At 36.8% G+C, this 17,361-nt stretch overlaps 1 protein-coding gene across 10 annotated transcripts in view; it reads right to left on the minus strand.

Annotated features, from left to right (window-relative positions):
• The window catches only part of Pfas (phosphoribosylformylglycinamidine synthase), a 189,821-nt gene that overhangs the window by 129,347 nt on the left and 43,113 nt on the right, over positions 1 to 17,361 (minus strand). For 8 of the 10 annotated variants that reach the window (XM_071791552.1, XM_071791547.1, XM_071791548.1 and 5 more), the window contains one exon: positions 4,457 to 4,847. The exons of 1 other annotated variant lie outside the window; for it this stretch is intronic. In XM_071791552.1, the coding sequence (XP_071647653.1) occupies positions 4,457 to 4,847 (391 nt within the window). Of the gene's footprint in view, positions 1 to 4,456; positions 4,848 to 7,288; positions 7,341 to 17,361 lie in introns of all 10 variants that reach the window. One more of the 10 variants, XM_071791554.1, reaches the window with a different exon arrangement.

The raw sequence follows: 17,361 nt of genomic DNA on the forward strand, positions 1-17,361 counted from the left end.
ATGATATTTTATGATGTTCTTAGTCGCATAATCTTAATATCAGGCTACCTGTTGTATACAGCTGATATTTTGCACAGCTGGTTACGTTCAACCTTGCCGCAACCCTGGTGTAACTCTGATCCGGTGGAAATAGATAAACCAACCTGACTCTAACCCGACTCTGACTCGACTCTGACCCGATTCTAACCCTCGGTGGAATACCCATTAAAATATAAAATTTTTTCGTTGCAATAAAATATTTTTTGAAATTATAACTAAGTTTTATTAACATAAACTTTTCATTCATAAACTAAATTTATATAAAATATAAAGAACGAAAACATGTCCACAATATTATTTTAAAAGACGACTAAAAGATGTCTAATATCGGATGTCTTTTAGTCATCTTATAAGTTTTGGCTATAAGACAACATTTAGTGGGACGTAAGTCATCTTTTAGTTATCTTTCAGTCAACTTTAAGCTCTAAAGACGAAAAGACATCTAAACCAAAAATTTGTCATCTTTTAGTCATTTTTTAGACATCTTTGTGCTGTCTGGGATCACTACCAGAGGCCGCGAACTCTTGGTGTTCATGGCAGAAAGCGAAAGTCAATAATGCTTTGGCAAATTATAAGCATAAACCAGCTCTAAAAAAAATAATGTAATTATCCTCACTCCAATTTACACGGATTTGAGTGATAAAGAACTCTTAAAAAGATGTTTGAGTGGTTTCACTCAAAATAATAACGAGAGTTTTAACGCTCTTGTTTGGAAATATGCTCCGAAAAACACTTCAGACAAAGCTAAAATTGTTAAACTGGTGTTTTATTTAGCTACAATCCAGTTTAACGAAGGGTGCACTAAATTATTGAAAGTATTGGAAGTTCTAAAGGTAAAAATTGGACAACAAACAGCCGAATACGATAAGCAGAACGCGTTCCGTACTTTCGCTGCTGAGCGAAAAACAAAAGCAGTGACGCATGACGCTAGGCTTCAACTTAGACGTACTTTAAATAAACAGGAGGATGCTGAACATGATTTTGCAGACTTATTTTATGGTTCTGGAGTAGATGCGCTATGGTAAGTAAAAAACGCTACGCTTACGAACTTTACGATAAATGTAGTTCAGGCTTAATGGCTACTGTAGATGAGAGATAACATAAATAAGTCGTCTTAAAACTTTAAATGTATTTTTCTCAAAACAAGATTTTTTTAAACTGGGCACACTCATAACTCAATGAATTTTCAACGAATACATTCAAAATTTTTTGTGAAGGCTTATAATTAGATTATCTTCAGTTGCACGTACTGAATTTTCGATTGAACGATTTGTTGTTTTTTGCTTCTTGATAGAGGAAGCTTTGTTTTCGTAAATTTCGTATATGAACCTTTAATTGCGTATAAAGTTGGGTCTAATCAATCAAATTTAAAAGAATTATATATGAAATAGGGGTAAAAAAAACCAAAGAAAAAATTGTTTTTTGAGTTTTTGATGCTAATATGTTCAGTGTTCTAAAATGTCTCTTAAAAAAATGTCCGTGTGTGTGTGTGTGTGTGTGCGTGTGCGTGTCGTGTGCGTGTGCGTGTGTGTACAAATTTGATGTCCGTGGTTGCTCTAACTTCCACAAATTTTAAGATATCGGTCTTAATTTTTTTTTTTATGTAAAGTATCATTAAAGGAAGGTTGGTATTAAATTTGGTGGTGATCGGTAAAGGGGTTCTTTCTTTAAAAAATTTTGAATTTTTGGAGAAATGTCCGTGGCTGCTCTAACTTCCGCAAATTTTGAGATATCGGACTACTTTTAATTCTATTATATTCTTCAGTCTTTTTCACCCCTATTTCATATATAATTCTTTAAGATTTGATTTATTAGATCCAGCTTTATACGCGATCAAAGGTCCATTATTTTTTTAGAAATGTCTGTGATAGCTATAACTTCCGCAAATTTGGAGATATCGGGCTATTTCTAATTCTATTATTTTCTTCGGTCTTTTCTACCCTTATTTCATATATACTTATTTATAGGATTTGATTGATTAGACCCAGCTTTATACACGATTAAAGGTCCATATGCGAAGTCCATATATGGACCATGTAGCTTGAACTCCCAAAGTCAACATCGATTTGACATTGCATCAATTGTAAAACCTCACTTGTGTTACTAAGCTAAACTTTTTTCAATTTATAAAAAGGTTAAATTTAAAATTAAAAAAAGTGTGAAAATATTAGAAACTTGCACATTTGCTTCTTCATCATTACAGATCGCTACCATTGCTCCTATTTTATTTTGCTCATAAAGCTTCCTCTATGAGAAAGCCAAACTAATAAATACTAATAATTATGCATCAAATAAAATACAAGCTTCCTCATAATCATAGAAGAGCTTTGTGAGCGAAATAATATAGGAGCAATGATAGCGATCTGTAATGATGAAGAAGCAATTTGCCTAATTTGCACACTTTTTTACGTTAAAAAACAAATCAAATGTTCACTGATTTTTGGAACGTTCTTTTTTTCGTTCGTCATTTTGTAACAAATTATTATTTTTTTTAATCCGTATGTTTCAGTTTCCGTTGGTCCGCTACATATATGTGCCCGTTTGACATAATTTTTTCTAGGCGGCTCACACTATTGGCTATTGTAGCTATAAATATTAATATCTTTTTACGAAAATTTTACAAAAAGTAGTTCAAATTATGTACTTTGTGATGTTAATAAAGTAATTTGAAAAAAAAATTATTTGCCAGCAAAAAAATCTTTAAAAATAGTCTTTTTTTAAGCTGACTGGTTTCCCCCCTTAAGATGCTAATACGGCTCTGTGATTGGTTTATGATATCTTAAGATTGTACTTAAGATGGCCTTAAATATGTATAAGAAACGGCTATTAATATCGACTTAAGGGGGGACTCTACTGTAATAAATCAAAAAAATCGATTTTTTGCATAAATAAATAGTATAAGGTTTCAAGAACATATTCCCAAAGCGTTATCGTCGAATTCGTAAAATTGACGAAACTACAGCTCCTTTTAGTGAGGCGCGCGGAGAATCGATACGCAGCAGGCGGTACAGAATCCGTACCTGCCTCGCAGTTTAGGCGGTAAACCTAAACTTATCTGCTTAGATTCTCAACAATAAGGTTTCGTATAAATCTGCGATTGTGTTAAGTATATTTTTGTGTGTATATGTATGTGTGTATTGTGTGTGCAAAACAAGCGGAGCTTGGAAAGCACCAAAAAAGCTCGAACAACCAAGAAAATGATGAAAACTGCTAAATAAGAATTTTTTGAGGAAGAAGAAGTAATTTTATATGAGCCCGGAATAGCGGATTGACCATTATTTAATTGTAAATATCGTGGAAACATCAAAAATTTCATTTCTTTATTCAACTACGACCCGCCATATGAAATCCGCCATTTTGAATTTTAAAAATCTGTCGAATCTGTGAAACGTCGAGTTAATGTAAGAATCTTCAATATTAAAGTCAGTTTGGTCAAAATATATAAATCTTTTTAAAAATCTGATATTAGATTCAGATTCAGCGACCTCAAAAACCTGAAATTTTCATGCATTTCTACGTGCTTTTAGCTGACAGCAACAAAATAAACTTATGCGTTTTTCTCAAAACCATTTTTTCCAACTTTGCGTACAAAATAACTCAAAAAGTAATCAATCAAATAACTTTTGTCACGCATGATTTGATTCCTTACAATTTTCTCCAGGGATTGAACCTACCGCTACATTTTAGTGTTTATTTATAACATTTTTATCAACAATAAGATTGATTTTTTGATCGAAAAAAAATTTTCTTACGATTGCTGTAACTTCTTCAATTTTTCATATTTTTATTTGCAAATAGGTTCAATCCCCACGTAATTGATTAAACTTTAAAGAAAATTTTTGTTTTTTGCTTTCAGATAACTCAGCTCATTGCTAAATTGTATATACGCAGATAACCGTTGCGCTACCGACATTGTGCCACAAAATTGTACGTCAACACAATAAAAATTAATGAAATTGAAAAAAAATTTTTTTTTTTTTTTAAATGCCTCTTTATATTGCAAAGAAAATAAATCCAATATCACTTATAGTTTTTTTTTCTTAAATTCCCAAAAAATCATTATTTTTCGTCCGGCTACAGTAGAGTCCCCCCTTAACTCATGTCAGTTTTTTTTTCTTTTTTCTTATTATATTTTATAGCGAATTTGATTGGACGCACTAGTGCGCCCTCAGTGCACATTAAAGCCGTCGTACACTGATTTAATTTCTAATGTTTAAAGTAAAATTCAAATATTTTGACTGATAAATGCCCAATACATATTTTACCAAATAGTACAATAAAGATAATTGAGAATTTCGTGACTTAACCCGTTTATATTAAACATACATTTTATACGTTGATTCGTGTACAACGGCTTTAATGTGCACTGAGCCTAGTGCTCACTGGTGTGCCCAACCGAATTCGCTATTAAATTCACCTGAAAGGTGCTACGCCAGTTGGAAAGTTATGCGTCTCTGCTGTAAAAATAAGATGTTGTTTGATATCTTCCAAGTGAAAGCCGCTGCATTCATAAGTTTTCGTAGGACGTAATATAGGAATTTTAAATCCTTCTATTGCGCTACTATTATCGCTGAATTTAATCACATTGTTTGGATTGCTGTAATTTTGCGTATCCATAATCATATCAATTAAGGATTGTTTTTCTTCTTTGCCATCCAAAATGATACGTCCTTTAAAGAACCAGTGGCGGCTATGTTCACTATTAGATTGGGCAAGATCAAAACATTCTACACTAGTTGGATTACGTTTTAATTTTTGGAGAAATAATTCTGTATAAAAATCTAAATCCCAATCATCAAATGCCAAACCTGAAAAATAAAATTATAGCATTATACAGTGTGTATAAAAAGTACCGGGACGGCAGTATATCTCGACAAGATGAAATTTTCTGAAAAAATGTTATATACAAAAGTTCTAGGGTTTAAAAAGATCTATTTACTGATCTTATCAGTGTGACCTTAAGTCCGGTCCATGTAAGCCCTCAAGTTTGCGATGGCCCTCGCGGGTGTTGACGCAATGTAATTTCTGCCCAGTGCTCTGAATATCAACGTGAAGAAATTCAAGTAAGCGCGGGTAAACGGTGCACCCCGTGCCATTTGCCCATAAAACGACCTGTGCTGCTGTCCAATCCCAAGAACTTGGAGTAACAGATGCAGCCGGCCGTACAGAACGGGGGAGCGATTCGCGAGGCGTTTCGCGACGGAAGCTCGCCTAACGTGGGCTGTGCCCGACAGGAGCGGGTAACTGGCTCCCCACGCTACACATAAAACGATCTGGTAAATGACTTATCCTAGTCTCCGGGCAACAAACATGAGCCGATTGGTGAAACATCAAACATGGGAACGAGTGAACACGGCACTTGCGACGGTGATTCGTCAAACGTGAGCATAAGACCGCTCGAGTACCGAGGGAAGCCCCACACGTGGCTAGTGGTGCTCTATCATTTGGTGTCAGACTCTCGGGGGCGTAAGGTCGCTAGAGAATACGTGGAGTCTCTGAGAGACATTCATGATGCACATTACCTTTGTAGGGGGGAGCTTTGTTATCCCACCTCCGTATGCTTTTAGGGCCGCAACGCTGCGTGCTTGGAGCTACGGAGTGCCTACTACCTGGGCAACATCACAGGTACAATAAGTGTCATAGACACATCAGTGTCATATAGTAGTAGCCAGGAAACCGTGCTCCTACGTTTGAGGAGTCGGCTGGTCCGGGAATATGTAATCTATTAAGGTATATGCTCTGTAAGGGGAAATCCTCGGCTCTGATTCTAGCGTGAAGAGAAGTACTGGGAAGAACCGCGCGACACCCTGGACGGGTTACTGGGGGGGGCTAACCGCCTAGACCCTCCGGTGCGGTCGTAACTATGACTCTCTATAAGATAGCCAAATGCCTTATCATCTAATTAGTCACGCGCATGAATGGATTAACGAGATCCCCACTGTCCCTATCTACTATCTAGCTAAACCACTGCCAACGGGCTTAGAAAAATGCGGGAAAAGAAGGCCCTGTTGAGCTCGATTCTAGTCTGGCACGAGCCTGCGAAGCCCACGCTTAGTACGCGTTTGTCCCGCATAGACCAATCCGCGCGACCTGCTGAAATGATCGGCTAAGCCCGCGCAGCCCGTCGAATTTAAGGTAAATGTACCAATGCCTGGACACGTACCTATGTCTGGATATTTTCATCATTTTAGTCCTTAAATAACTTATAACGTGAATTAAAATCAAAGAATCAAAGATAAAATTATTTTTCGTGTATTATATTTTTATCTTTGATTATAATTCGCGTTATACTTACTTAAAAACTAAAGTGATAAAGGTGTCCCTAAAGACATAGGTCTTAAGTGTCCCGGTACATTTACCTTAACATGTATATTACTATACCGAAGTACAACACAAATTATTGAATGAGAAGCTATTTACTTACAAATAATAGTGACCTTACCTCAGGGAACGAATTATTGATACGCACCGTACATAGCAACATAATATTTATTCTAGCAAGCCGCGCAGGCTGAATTTCGCGGGCTCGTTTACTCGAGCGGCGCAGGCTGGGCTTTGCGGGCTCATGCGTCTCAGGACTTCGAGCTCTTGTGCGGGTCGGACTGGTTTGCAGAACTCTGACACACGCAGTACACGCACACGCACACCCACACGCACACGCGCACACACACACACGCGCGCGCGCGCGCGCACACGCACGCACACACACACACACACACACACACACACACACGCATAAAAGTATTAAAGTAAAATTATCGAAAAGTGAATACTTTACGAGCTATTTCATATTTTATATTAAAAATATTGTAACAGAATTTAAAGTATCTCAGGAAATTCTTAATGAAGGAGCCTAGAGCTTTATTATAGGGGAAGGTAGGGCACGTTAAGACACCTAAATTCAACTTGCTGTATTTCCTTAAATATTTATGCTAAAATTCTTTATAAAATGATTTCCAACACAGATTTACTTAAATTTTAAAATTTTAATAAGTTTATTTTGGTTTAGCGTGCTTTACTTCCTAAATAATAAAAAAAAATCAATTTTTGAAAAGTGTCTCATCCTGAACCACTCTTGGGCCAGATTGAGACATTTAGTAGGGAAGATTAAAACAATGTAAAGCACCATGAGACACATCAATAATAATTTGTGTTATGATTTATTTGTGAATATATATTAGATAGGAACAATATTAGAACATCAAAAAATATTAGGATGAAAAAAACATTGTGTCGGCATCAAAATTACCTTTTACTTGAGGTTTTTTCCGTTATCTGACCATTTTCAATAAGCGACAGATCTAAAACAAGAAACAATCTTTTAAAATACAGTTATTTTGAAAGGTGTCTCATCTTAATCCAAAAAGTTTTATGTCTCAACTTGCTCCATAGTTATTTGTCTCAAGGTGCCCCAACAGCAGTTTTCAAAGCTAACAAAGCTAAACCAAACCAAATTGATTACTGTGCAAAAATATAAACTGTGAAAATTAAACACAGCTATATAGCTATCATTCAGTAATAAATCTAAAGTGTTTACAATCATAATTAATTAATTAATTCAGTATACCTTAACAAATTAAAATTTACATTTAAAGAGATCCTGGAGTGACGGCCGAACTTCGAAGGGGTCGATAATTTTGACCGTTTCCTATATTACCGGCCTATATCTGTCCTTATCTAACGAGATATCATGCGATATATCTGTCCTTGTCAGATTGCAACGCCATGTACACTGCGTGTGTGTACATGCACAAAATCAGTTGGATGAAAAATCTTTCTTATTAGGCTTTTAATCTTAGTTTCAATGGTGCTACGCTGTTCTTTGATACAATCCGAGGTGCGGGACATTTTCGATTTGTACACGTAAGCTATATAATTTGTATATAAGCGAACGTTTCCTTAAAGTGACAGCTCTAGGTACAAAAAGTGCAACACCAAGTAGTATTAAATATATTTTTCTAAGTTTTTAGTCTTAAATTTACTATTTCGCACATGATTTCTGTACGTACTTTAAACGTGTAAATGGATTTTCCATTCTGTAAAGCTAATTCGAAGAAAATTGGTCCAACTAAAATGTCGGTAATTGCCGTAACTCCAGGATCCCCAAACACTTATCTTTCGCTCACAACAAAACAATGTAATCTGATTGCAAAAGCTAAAATTATATTACCTCCTGAATAAACAAGGCATGCAGTGCAACCAACCTAAAAAACCTTCTTTCCCTCCAACCAGCAATGTCTCAAGGTGCCCCGTGTCTCAACGTGCCCCACTCTCCCCTAGTGTTTTAAAAACATCTCGACAAGGGCTACAAGAATATGCAATAAAAAAATAGAAGGTCCCATTAAAAAAATTTAAGTTGACCTTATTCTGACCTTGGCGACGCCACACAAGGTCACACTGACAAGATCAGTAAATAGATCTTTTGAAACTCTACAACTTTTGTATAAAACATTTTCTCAAAAAATTTTATCTTTTCGAGATACTGTTGCGTCCCGGTACTTTTTATATACACTGTATAATATTGAAAATGTCACAACAATTAAAATGTAACCTAATTATTAGAGACAATAAAAATTTGCGTCAATCTACTAACAAGAAAATATTACATTGATTAACAAAATCACAATACTCAATTCATATCAAAATTTTGCATAATTTCAAATAAGCATATTTTCGCGAAAAATTGTCATATTTGAAAAAAAACTTTTAGTAGTTCTTGACAATAGGGCCTTTTCCGAATTTTGATTATATTTTCTTGCGGCTTTCTTGGTAAAAACCTTTGTTGTGACTCCGACAGTGATAATAAATCGGGGGAGCCCGAAAAATATGTACCCTACCTATTTTTTTACCAATTTTTTTTTCTATTTTTATACCTATTCTTTCCGACATGCCGGAACACACACACATACACACGCACACACACACACGCGCGCGCGCGCGCGCGCGGTGGAGGGTGCAAGGAGGGCCTTCGGCACCCACCTCCGCCAGTAAGCAGCGTGGACCTCGCTTTACAACTGAAAGTATGTAGGGGAGACCGGGGCGAAGTCGGCCCCGAGGCGGAGTCGTTTTTGCAATTATCTCAAAATCCGTGTGTTGTGTGAACTCGCCATTAATACTGTAAGCGCGGCTTATAGTGCCCACGTAACCAACGGAGTTTAGTGAGGTTACGTGCCATGTTGCGATTCTTATCGAAGCAAACGTGTTTTCGCAGGTCGAAAGTAAATATTCTTCCGCGTCGAAAGTTTGTAATATCTTAAGTATTATTGCCTCTCCGAATCTTAAAGTAAGTGACTCTAAAGAGTAATGCATGCTGAACACGAATCTAGTGCAGTTTTTTTATTTTCATTGATTTCTATTATTTTCTAAGCGATTAAACCAAACTTGTGTTCGGGGCAAAGTCGTTTCCAAGCCAAAACGAAGTCAAGAAAGCTAAATAATATGTGCTGCGTATGCTCGGAGATAATAAAAAACAGAGCCAATGAAAAACAGTGCATTTCGTGCAGGCGTAAGGTACACAACGAGTGCGTGCGCTCGTCAGTTTTATTTACATGCTTAAACCGTTAACGAAAAAGAACATTGATTTTCTTGAAATTATTTTCCGCTTTCCATTTTTCTACTAAAAAACAATGAATAAAGTGTATTCTATTATTTTTTATGATCAAAATTATGTATCTTTGTTTAAAATCCAGTCCGAGAATGAAGACACGACTCCGCCCAGGGAATTTTCACTTTCCGATTTTTGCACCTTTGTCGGTTTTACTCTATACCGGTTAAACAAAGCGACGTAGACCAAAATGCCTATATACTTAAATTGTGTAGCCAAGGGTTCACTCTTTACAATGGTATACTATATTTCACTAAAATGATTTATTTTGTTGTTAAAAATTGACACCGAAAAAAAGGGCCGACTTCGCCCCGGTTTCCCCTACAAGCTAAGGCTGCGGTCCGATTCACGCTCACAGCGCTAAAAGCATCACTCTTTACAACGCTGTGAGCGTGAATCGGACGGCAGCCTTAGCATGTACTTTAAGTTGTAAAGCGAGGTCCACGCTGCCTACTGGCGGAGGTGGGTGCAGAAGAGGAGGCCGAAGGCCCCCCCTTGTACCACCCCCCCGCCCCGCGTGTGTTCGTGTGTGCGTGTGTGCGTGTGTGCGTGTGTGCGTGTGTGTGTGTGTGTGCTCCTTTTATGCATAAATACCGCTGTTTGTTATGATTTTGTTCGTCGCGTAGTACATTCCTCGTCTTCTTTTCCTCCCGCTCCTACTCAAAAATATATAAAAAAAATAGATAGGGTACATATTTTTCGGCCCCCTCCGATAGTCTATACGCCAGGTCGATTGAGCATTTTTATCGAGGTTGATGGCTTAAGTTAATGTTTTCTTGTGTTTTTTGGGTCGTAAAACAAGAATCTGTAAATAGTTTTTTCGTAAGTCGATGCAATAAAAAGTTATTAACAATTTATTTGTTTAAATTGCCCTAGCGATCAAACTATACATCCTATAAAAAAATAAACTAGAGAAAATTTGTTCCTCTTTTCACGACGAACAAAATGGCGTTTGAATTTTTCCAAAATCTTGATTATTTACGGAAATATGTCAATTTTTAGGTAATTACTGCCTACGCGTCGCGGAGTACCCTAGGCGTGCGCGCTCGCGCTGAATTGTACCACAAGACAAGTTCAGACAAGTTCAAAGTTTCAATTGTTTTAACGATACAACTGAGCGCGAGCGTGCACGCCTAGGGTACTCCGCGACGCGTAGGCAGTACTAAAAATTGACATATTTCCGTCAATAATCAAGATTTTAAAAAAATTCAAACGCCATTTTGTTCGTCGTAAAAAAAGAAACAAATTTTCTTCAGTTCATTTTTTTATAAAACGTATAGTTTAATCGCTATATAAGGCAATTTAAACAAATAAATTGTTAATAACTTTTTATTGCATCGACTTACGAAAAAACTATTTACAGATTCTTGTTCTACGACCCAAAAAACATAAAAAAACATTAACTTAAGCCATCAACCTCGATAAAAATGCTCAATCGACCTAGCGTATAGACTACGATTGATTATCACTGTCGGAGTCACAACAAAGGTTTTTACCAAGAGAGCCGCAAGAAAATATCAAAAATCGGAAAAGACCCTATTGTAAAGAATTACCAAACTTTTTTTCATTTTAAAGAGTAAAGTGTGTATTTAAAAAAAAATTCGCTAGATTTTGAATTTATCCTTCCCCCTCTCGCCATCTTTTTAAAAGTGAGGACGCGTTTTGTCTTCAAAAATTTGACATACTCCACGGGGTGGAATAATTTTCTTTTCGCAAATATTATGATAATTAAAAAAAGTGTGCAAATTAGAAACTTGCACATTGCTTCCTCATCATTACAGATTGGTACCATTGCTCCTATTTTATTTCGCTCACAAAACTCTTATAAGGAAGCTTATATTTTATTTAATGTATAATTATTAGTATTTATTAGTTTGACTTCCTCATAGAGGAAGCTTTATGAGCGAAATAAAATAGGAGCAATGGTACCGATCTGTAATAATGAGGAAGCAATGTGCAAGTTTCTAATTTGCACACTTTTTTTCATTTTAAATTTAACCTGTTCCTACATGGCAGTACATGGTCCATATATTGATTTTCGCATATAGACCTTTGATCGCGTATAAAGCTGGATCTAATCAATCAAATCTTAAAGAATTATATATAAAATAGGGGTAGAAAAGACTGAAAAATATAATAAAATTAGAAACAGCCCGATATCTTAAAATTTGAGGAAGTTAGAGCTATTATAGGCATTTCTAAAAAAATTATGGACCTTTGATCGCGTATAAAGCCGGGTCTAATCAACTAAATCTTAAAGAATTATATATATGAAATATCGGTAGAAAAAACTGAAGAATATAATAAAATTAGAAATAAACCGATATCTCAAAATTTGCGGAAGTTAGAATAACCATAAACATTTCTACAAAAATTCAAAATTTTCTTAAAAAAGAACCAATTTACCGATTATCGCCAAATTCAATCCCAACCTTGATAGAGTATCATGTCAGGGATGCATTTTTTTTAATCGATAGATTAAGGCTGCGGTCCACTTGACGCTACAAATGCTTTGGACTTTGGAGCGTTCTTCTTCTCCTTCTTTCTTCATTGAAAGAAAAGAGAAGAGAAATGCTTCGAAGCATTTGTAGCGTCAAGTAGACCGCAGCCTAAATCTTTCATCTATCGATTAAAAAAAAATGCATCCCGATATCTTAAAAATTACGGAAGTTAGAGCATAAACGGACAACAAAAGCGTTACATACACACACGCACGCGCACGACCAATCCTTGCAAATTAAGAAAAATGAGGATTGAACGATTTTTTTACGGAGTTATGACGCGTGCGTGCGTGCGTGTGTGTGTGTGTGTGTGTGTGTGTGTGTGTGTGTGTGTGTGTGTGTGTGTGTGTGTGTGTTTAGCGTTCGTGATTTTCGCGAATTTTGGAATTCGGAAACGCGTGTATTGTACTAATTGTGCGCGTTTAGCGCCCAACTATTCGGTTAGCGTATTGCCTTCAGATCGTGCAAAAAAGTCCGCTAGAAAGACCCGTCATTCTTTCTCTCTCTCATTTGATCCGCTTTGTGCTTCCGCATAAATAACTTTGATACGCCGTAACTCCATTAAAAAAATCATGTAAACCTCATTTTTTTGCTTTCTCATAAAGGAAGCTTTGTTTTCGTAAACCTCGTGTATGGACCTTTGATCGCGTATAAAACTAAGTCTAATCAACCAAATTTTAAAGTGTTATATATATCAAATAGGGATAGAAAAAACCGAAGAAAAAATTATTTTTTTTTAGTTTTCGATCTCAATGTGTTCCTTATGTTCGAAAATCGAATTTAAAAAAATGTCCGTGTGTGTGTATGTATGTATACATATTTATCCATAACTCAAGAACTAATCAAACAAATCTTAATGCATTATATATGAAATAGGGATAAAAGAGACTATAGAATATAATATAATTAGGAAAATTGCTAATAATAAAGGGGTTGCAGATTTCTGTTTAAAAAAAATCTACGTGATTGCTCTAATTTCCGCTAATTTTAAGATATCAAGAATTATATATAATAATATTAAAGAATTATATATGAAATAGGGGTAGAAGAGATTAAAGAATATAATAGAATTAGAAAAATTGTTAATAATAAAAAGGTTACCGATTTCTGTTTGAAAAAATCTACGTGATTGCTCTAATTTCCGCAAATTTTGAGATACCAAGCTAAATTTTTTTTTATGGATAGAGTTTTGGCAAAAATCGGTGAAGAAGTTACCGATTTTTGCCTAAAAAGTGTATAAGTTAGATATGTATCTTATATAAAGTATCATTAAAGAAAGTAATTTAAGGAAGCCTAATTAAGACTTTAATCGACTATACTGGCAATGATTATAATCGTGGCAACGAATATAATCGTCGTGATAAATCGTCACCCCGTTTCGACCAAGGATTCTGGTCATTCTAAAATTGATGTAATTTTTTAGATGCTTATAATATAAGCATTTTAATTGAATAATTAAATTTATTGCGAAAAATATTATCTCAGCCAGGGTTCGAACCTGAAACCTCCCTCATTCCGTGACGGGTGTCGTACCAATTCGACCACTAAATAATATTTGTACAAACACAACCCATTGATTATCCTAATTACAATCAGATAGATAAAAGTGATCCTCGTTACGAAACTTATAGACTCCGATATCTTTTCGGTCTCGAACAATAATAATAATAATAATAATAATAACTTTCACACGACTTGTCCAAATCCCTGATAAATTGCTTAAATGCATTGACCAAAAAACGGGCGAACAACAGACAGAACGAAACAGATCCAAGCTCGGGCCGTAAATGGCGTTTCAATCTAATTTGATTGTATATCATAACGGTCGTATATTTCTTTTATTATAATTTTTCACGGAAATGTGCTTATTTAAAGTTATGCAAAATTTTGAAATGAATTGAGTGTTGCGATAATTTGGTTGACCAGTGTATTTTTATATGATACTTATATCATATTTACACATTCATTTTTAAAGAATTGTAAGTTAAATAATATATCAACAAAATTATCCATTATACACTTTTACCAAATAATTAACTGACGGCGAATGCGAATCATGCGCGGTACATGATGCGCAAATAAAGAAATTAATATGTAGTTTCAAACGTTTCGGCTCTTCTTTCGAGCCATTTTCAGCGTTTATTAGAGACGATGGTAATACAACGTTTTATTTCTGTTGAGGTGAAAGGCTCCTTTCTTGAAGAGATGTCGTATTATACAAGCTGGAAAGCACGGACAAACTCAGATAGCAACGTGTCTGCATTGTTGCTAGCATGTTGCCGACAAGATAGTATATGTTGCTATCAAAATTGTGGCAACTGAGTCCGCATTTATCGGCGAGTTGATGCCTTCACGATATAACAATTTTGTATAGCAACTTGCCAGCAACTTGTTGGCAACTTATGCTGCAGTCTAAAATCGTCTGATTCAAAATTCGAGCTGTTGCTGTCATGTTGTTGCAATAATTCATAGGATCACACAATGCTGTCATATTGTTAGCAACGCGAAGTAAAAATGCTACTCTCTTGCCGACAAATTGCTGGCAATACATATATCAAATGTTGCCTGCGTGTTAATATTAAATTTGTTAGGCTGTGTGTACGAAAATCCCTAGATTAGCACTCATGTGCAATATGAGTTACCACAACAGATTATCTAGTTTCTCATCTTATATATATGTATTCTTGGTAGCCGCTCTTCCTGTAAGGGCCTAAGCAGAATGGCTGTCTTGGCAGTGTTTTATGCCTTAAGTCTTTGTCTTATGTAACGCACAATACTGTACAGCATTGTGCGTTACATAAGACAAAGACTTAAGGCATAAAACACTGCCAAGACAGCCATTCTGCTTAGGCCCTAACACATAACGTAATATAATGCTGGGTCTACAATGCGAGTCGCAAAGTCGTGAGTCGCAAGAATTGACTAATAACAGTCGAATTTGAGGAGAATAATCGACTGTGATTCAATTCTTGAGACTCACGACTTTACGACTCGCATTGTAGACTTAGCATAGGGTGCATTCGGGGAGCACGCTATTAGCACAATTATCGTCCAAAACTGTTCGAGGAGACGCTTTGTGGCGCTGTGATATACGATGATGACGTCACTGTAAAGGCAGCGTGACATCATCACTCGCGCTATTTTCGCTATTATTTTCGAGGTGAGGCACGAAATACTATTGGCGCTTAAAGGTGAAATTTCATGGGCAGTGAAAAGCAGCAGCAGATTGTACTGATTGGCTATAAAATAGAGAAGTTCTCCAGTTCCTAGAACTTCTCTATTTTGTACCCAATCAGTACGATCTGCTGCTACTTTTCACTGCCCATGAAATTTCACCTTAAGCTGCGTTCGGGGAGCTTGCTATCGCTGTCGCGCTATTGGCTCCTTGAACAAAGTTCATAGCGTTTGCGTTTATATTGTTAATAGCGTCTCTCCGAATGCACCCATAACATACTTTCTTCTTTCGTTTCAAATACCGCAACCGACACGTTTTCTTTCTCTGTGCCTTCCCAATTTTAACAGGTTATGGGCCCAGGCATTAACTGCAAAGAACAGATTCGAGAACGTCCCGATTGTGAAAGACGTCGTTGTGCATAGATACGGTCGTGCGTAATTCTCAGTGAATCGGTCGCGCGTGACATAACCAAGTCGGGCCACGTGCAATAAAGGACTAGACAAACGTGCGTGCATCGTTGGTTCTCGAAACGACAACGAACAGTCGAAATGTCGGAAAGCGAGCAAGCCATTCCATCAATCGAAAAGCTAAAAGGACGTGAAAATTATCCTTCGTGGAAATTCGCGATAACAGCTTTCCTCGAGCATGAGGACTTATAGAGATGCATTGAAGGAACGGACCCGAACGGAAACGGACGCTCGTAAACTCGCAAGGGCGAAAGCGAAGTTAGTATTGTGTATCGATCCGATCAATTATTCGCATATACAATCCGCAACCACAGTCAAGGAAGTGTGGGAGAAGTCACAAGCGGCCTTTGAAGATACAGGATTAGAGCCACCGCACAAGACTCTCGTATGGTCACGTAGCGTAACATAACGTGAGTCAACGCACAAGAAACGTATTGGTTACGGCCGTTACGACGTTATACGTTTCTTGTGCGTTGATCTACGTTACGTTACCATGCGAGAGCTTGTGCGGAGGCTCTAACCAATACGTTTCTTGTGTGTTGATTCACGTTACGTTACGCTACGTGACCATACGAGAGTTTTGTGCGGTGGCTCTTAACTAGACGGGTAAGCTTACTTCGGACTCTGGCAACGAACCAGATGGAGAAATGCAACTCAGTGGACGAATATGTGAATGAAATAATCACCACAGCCCACAAACTGAATGGACTTGATTTCCGAGTGTCCGATGAGTGGATAGGCAAATTGCTATTAGCGGGCCTGCCGGACGAGTACCGACCTATGATAATGGGCATAGAAAGCTCAGGTGTGCCAATTACAGCGGACACTATAAAGACAAAAATTCTACAAGATGTAAAGGACACGAAAACCGGCAAAGGCACTAATCATCAAACTGCATTTCTTTCACACGGTAAGAAGAGAGGCCCCCGTTGTTACAAATGCAACAAGCTTGGCCATATATCAAATCAGTGCAAAAGCAAGCCGAAAAAGGAAACACCCGAGGATGTACGAAAACCCGACAAGGCCGACAAAATAAAACTTCCAAGTAAAGAGAAAGCCTTTATTACCTTTTTGAATTCTTCAAAGAAGATTACGGACGGACGATGGTACGTAGATTCTTGCGCATCAAGTCATGTAACTAACCAAAAGAATTGTTTGCAAAATAAAAGGAAATGTACCAATATGAGCATTTTGGTAGCAAATAATAGCGCGGTAAATGTCAAATCTATAGGTGATGTTACCATCCCCGTATTGTCAGGAAGAGGCATAGAAGAGATTACTGCAAAGGAAGTAATGTACGTTCCCGGAAGTGCGGCAAATTTACTGTCAGTAAGTGAAATGGTAAACAAAGGATTATCAGTAATATTCACCCCACATGAAGCTTATATTCAAGATGACGGAGACAGATTAGCCACAATATCACTTGAACAAGGTATCTACAAGATAGATATGCCGAAGAAGAGGATATATTTTGCGACTAAAGGAACAAGTGCAGAGATTTGGCATAAGCGTCTCGGCCATTTAAATTACGATAGCACCATAGCACTTAGCAGCGAATCAACTACAGGTCTGAAA

The sequence above is a fragment of the Temnothorax longispinosus genome, chromosome 10 (genome assembly GCF_030848805.1).
Source record: "Temnothorax longispinosus isolate EJ_2023e chromosome 10, Tlon_JGU_v1, whole genome shotgun sequence".
Lineage (NCBI taxonomy): Eukaryota > Metazoa > Arthropoda > Insecta > Hymenoptera > Formicidae > Temnothorax > Temnothorax longispinosus.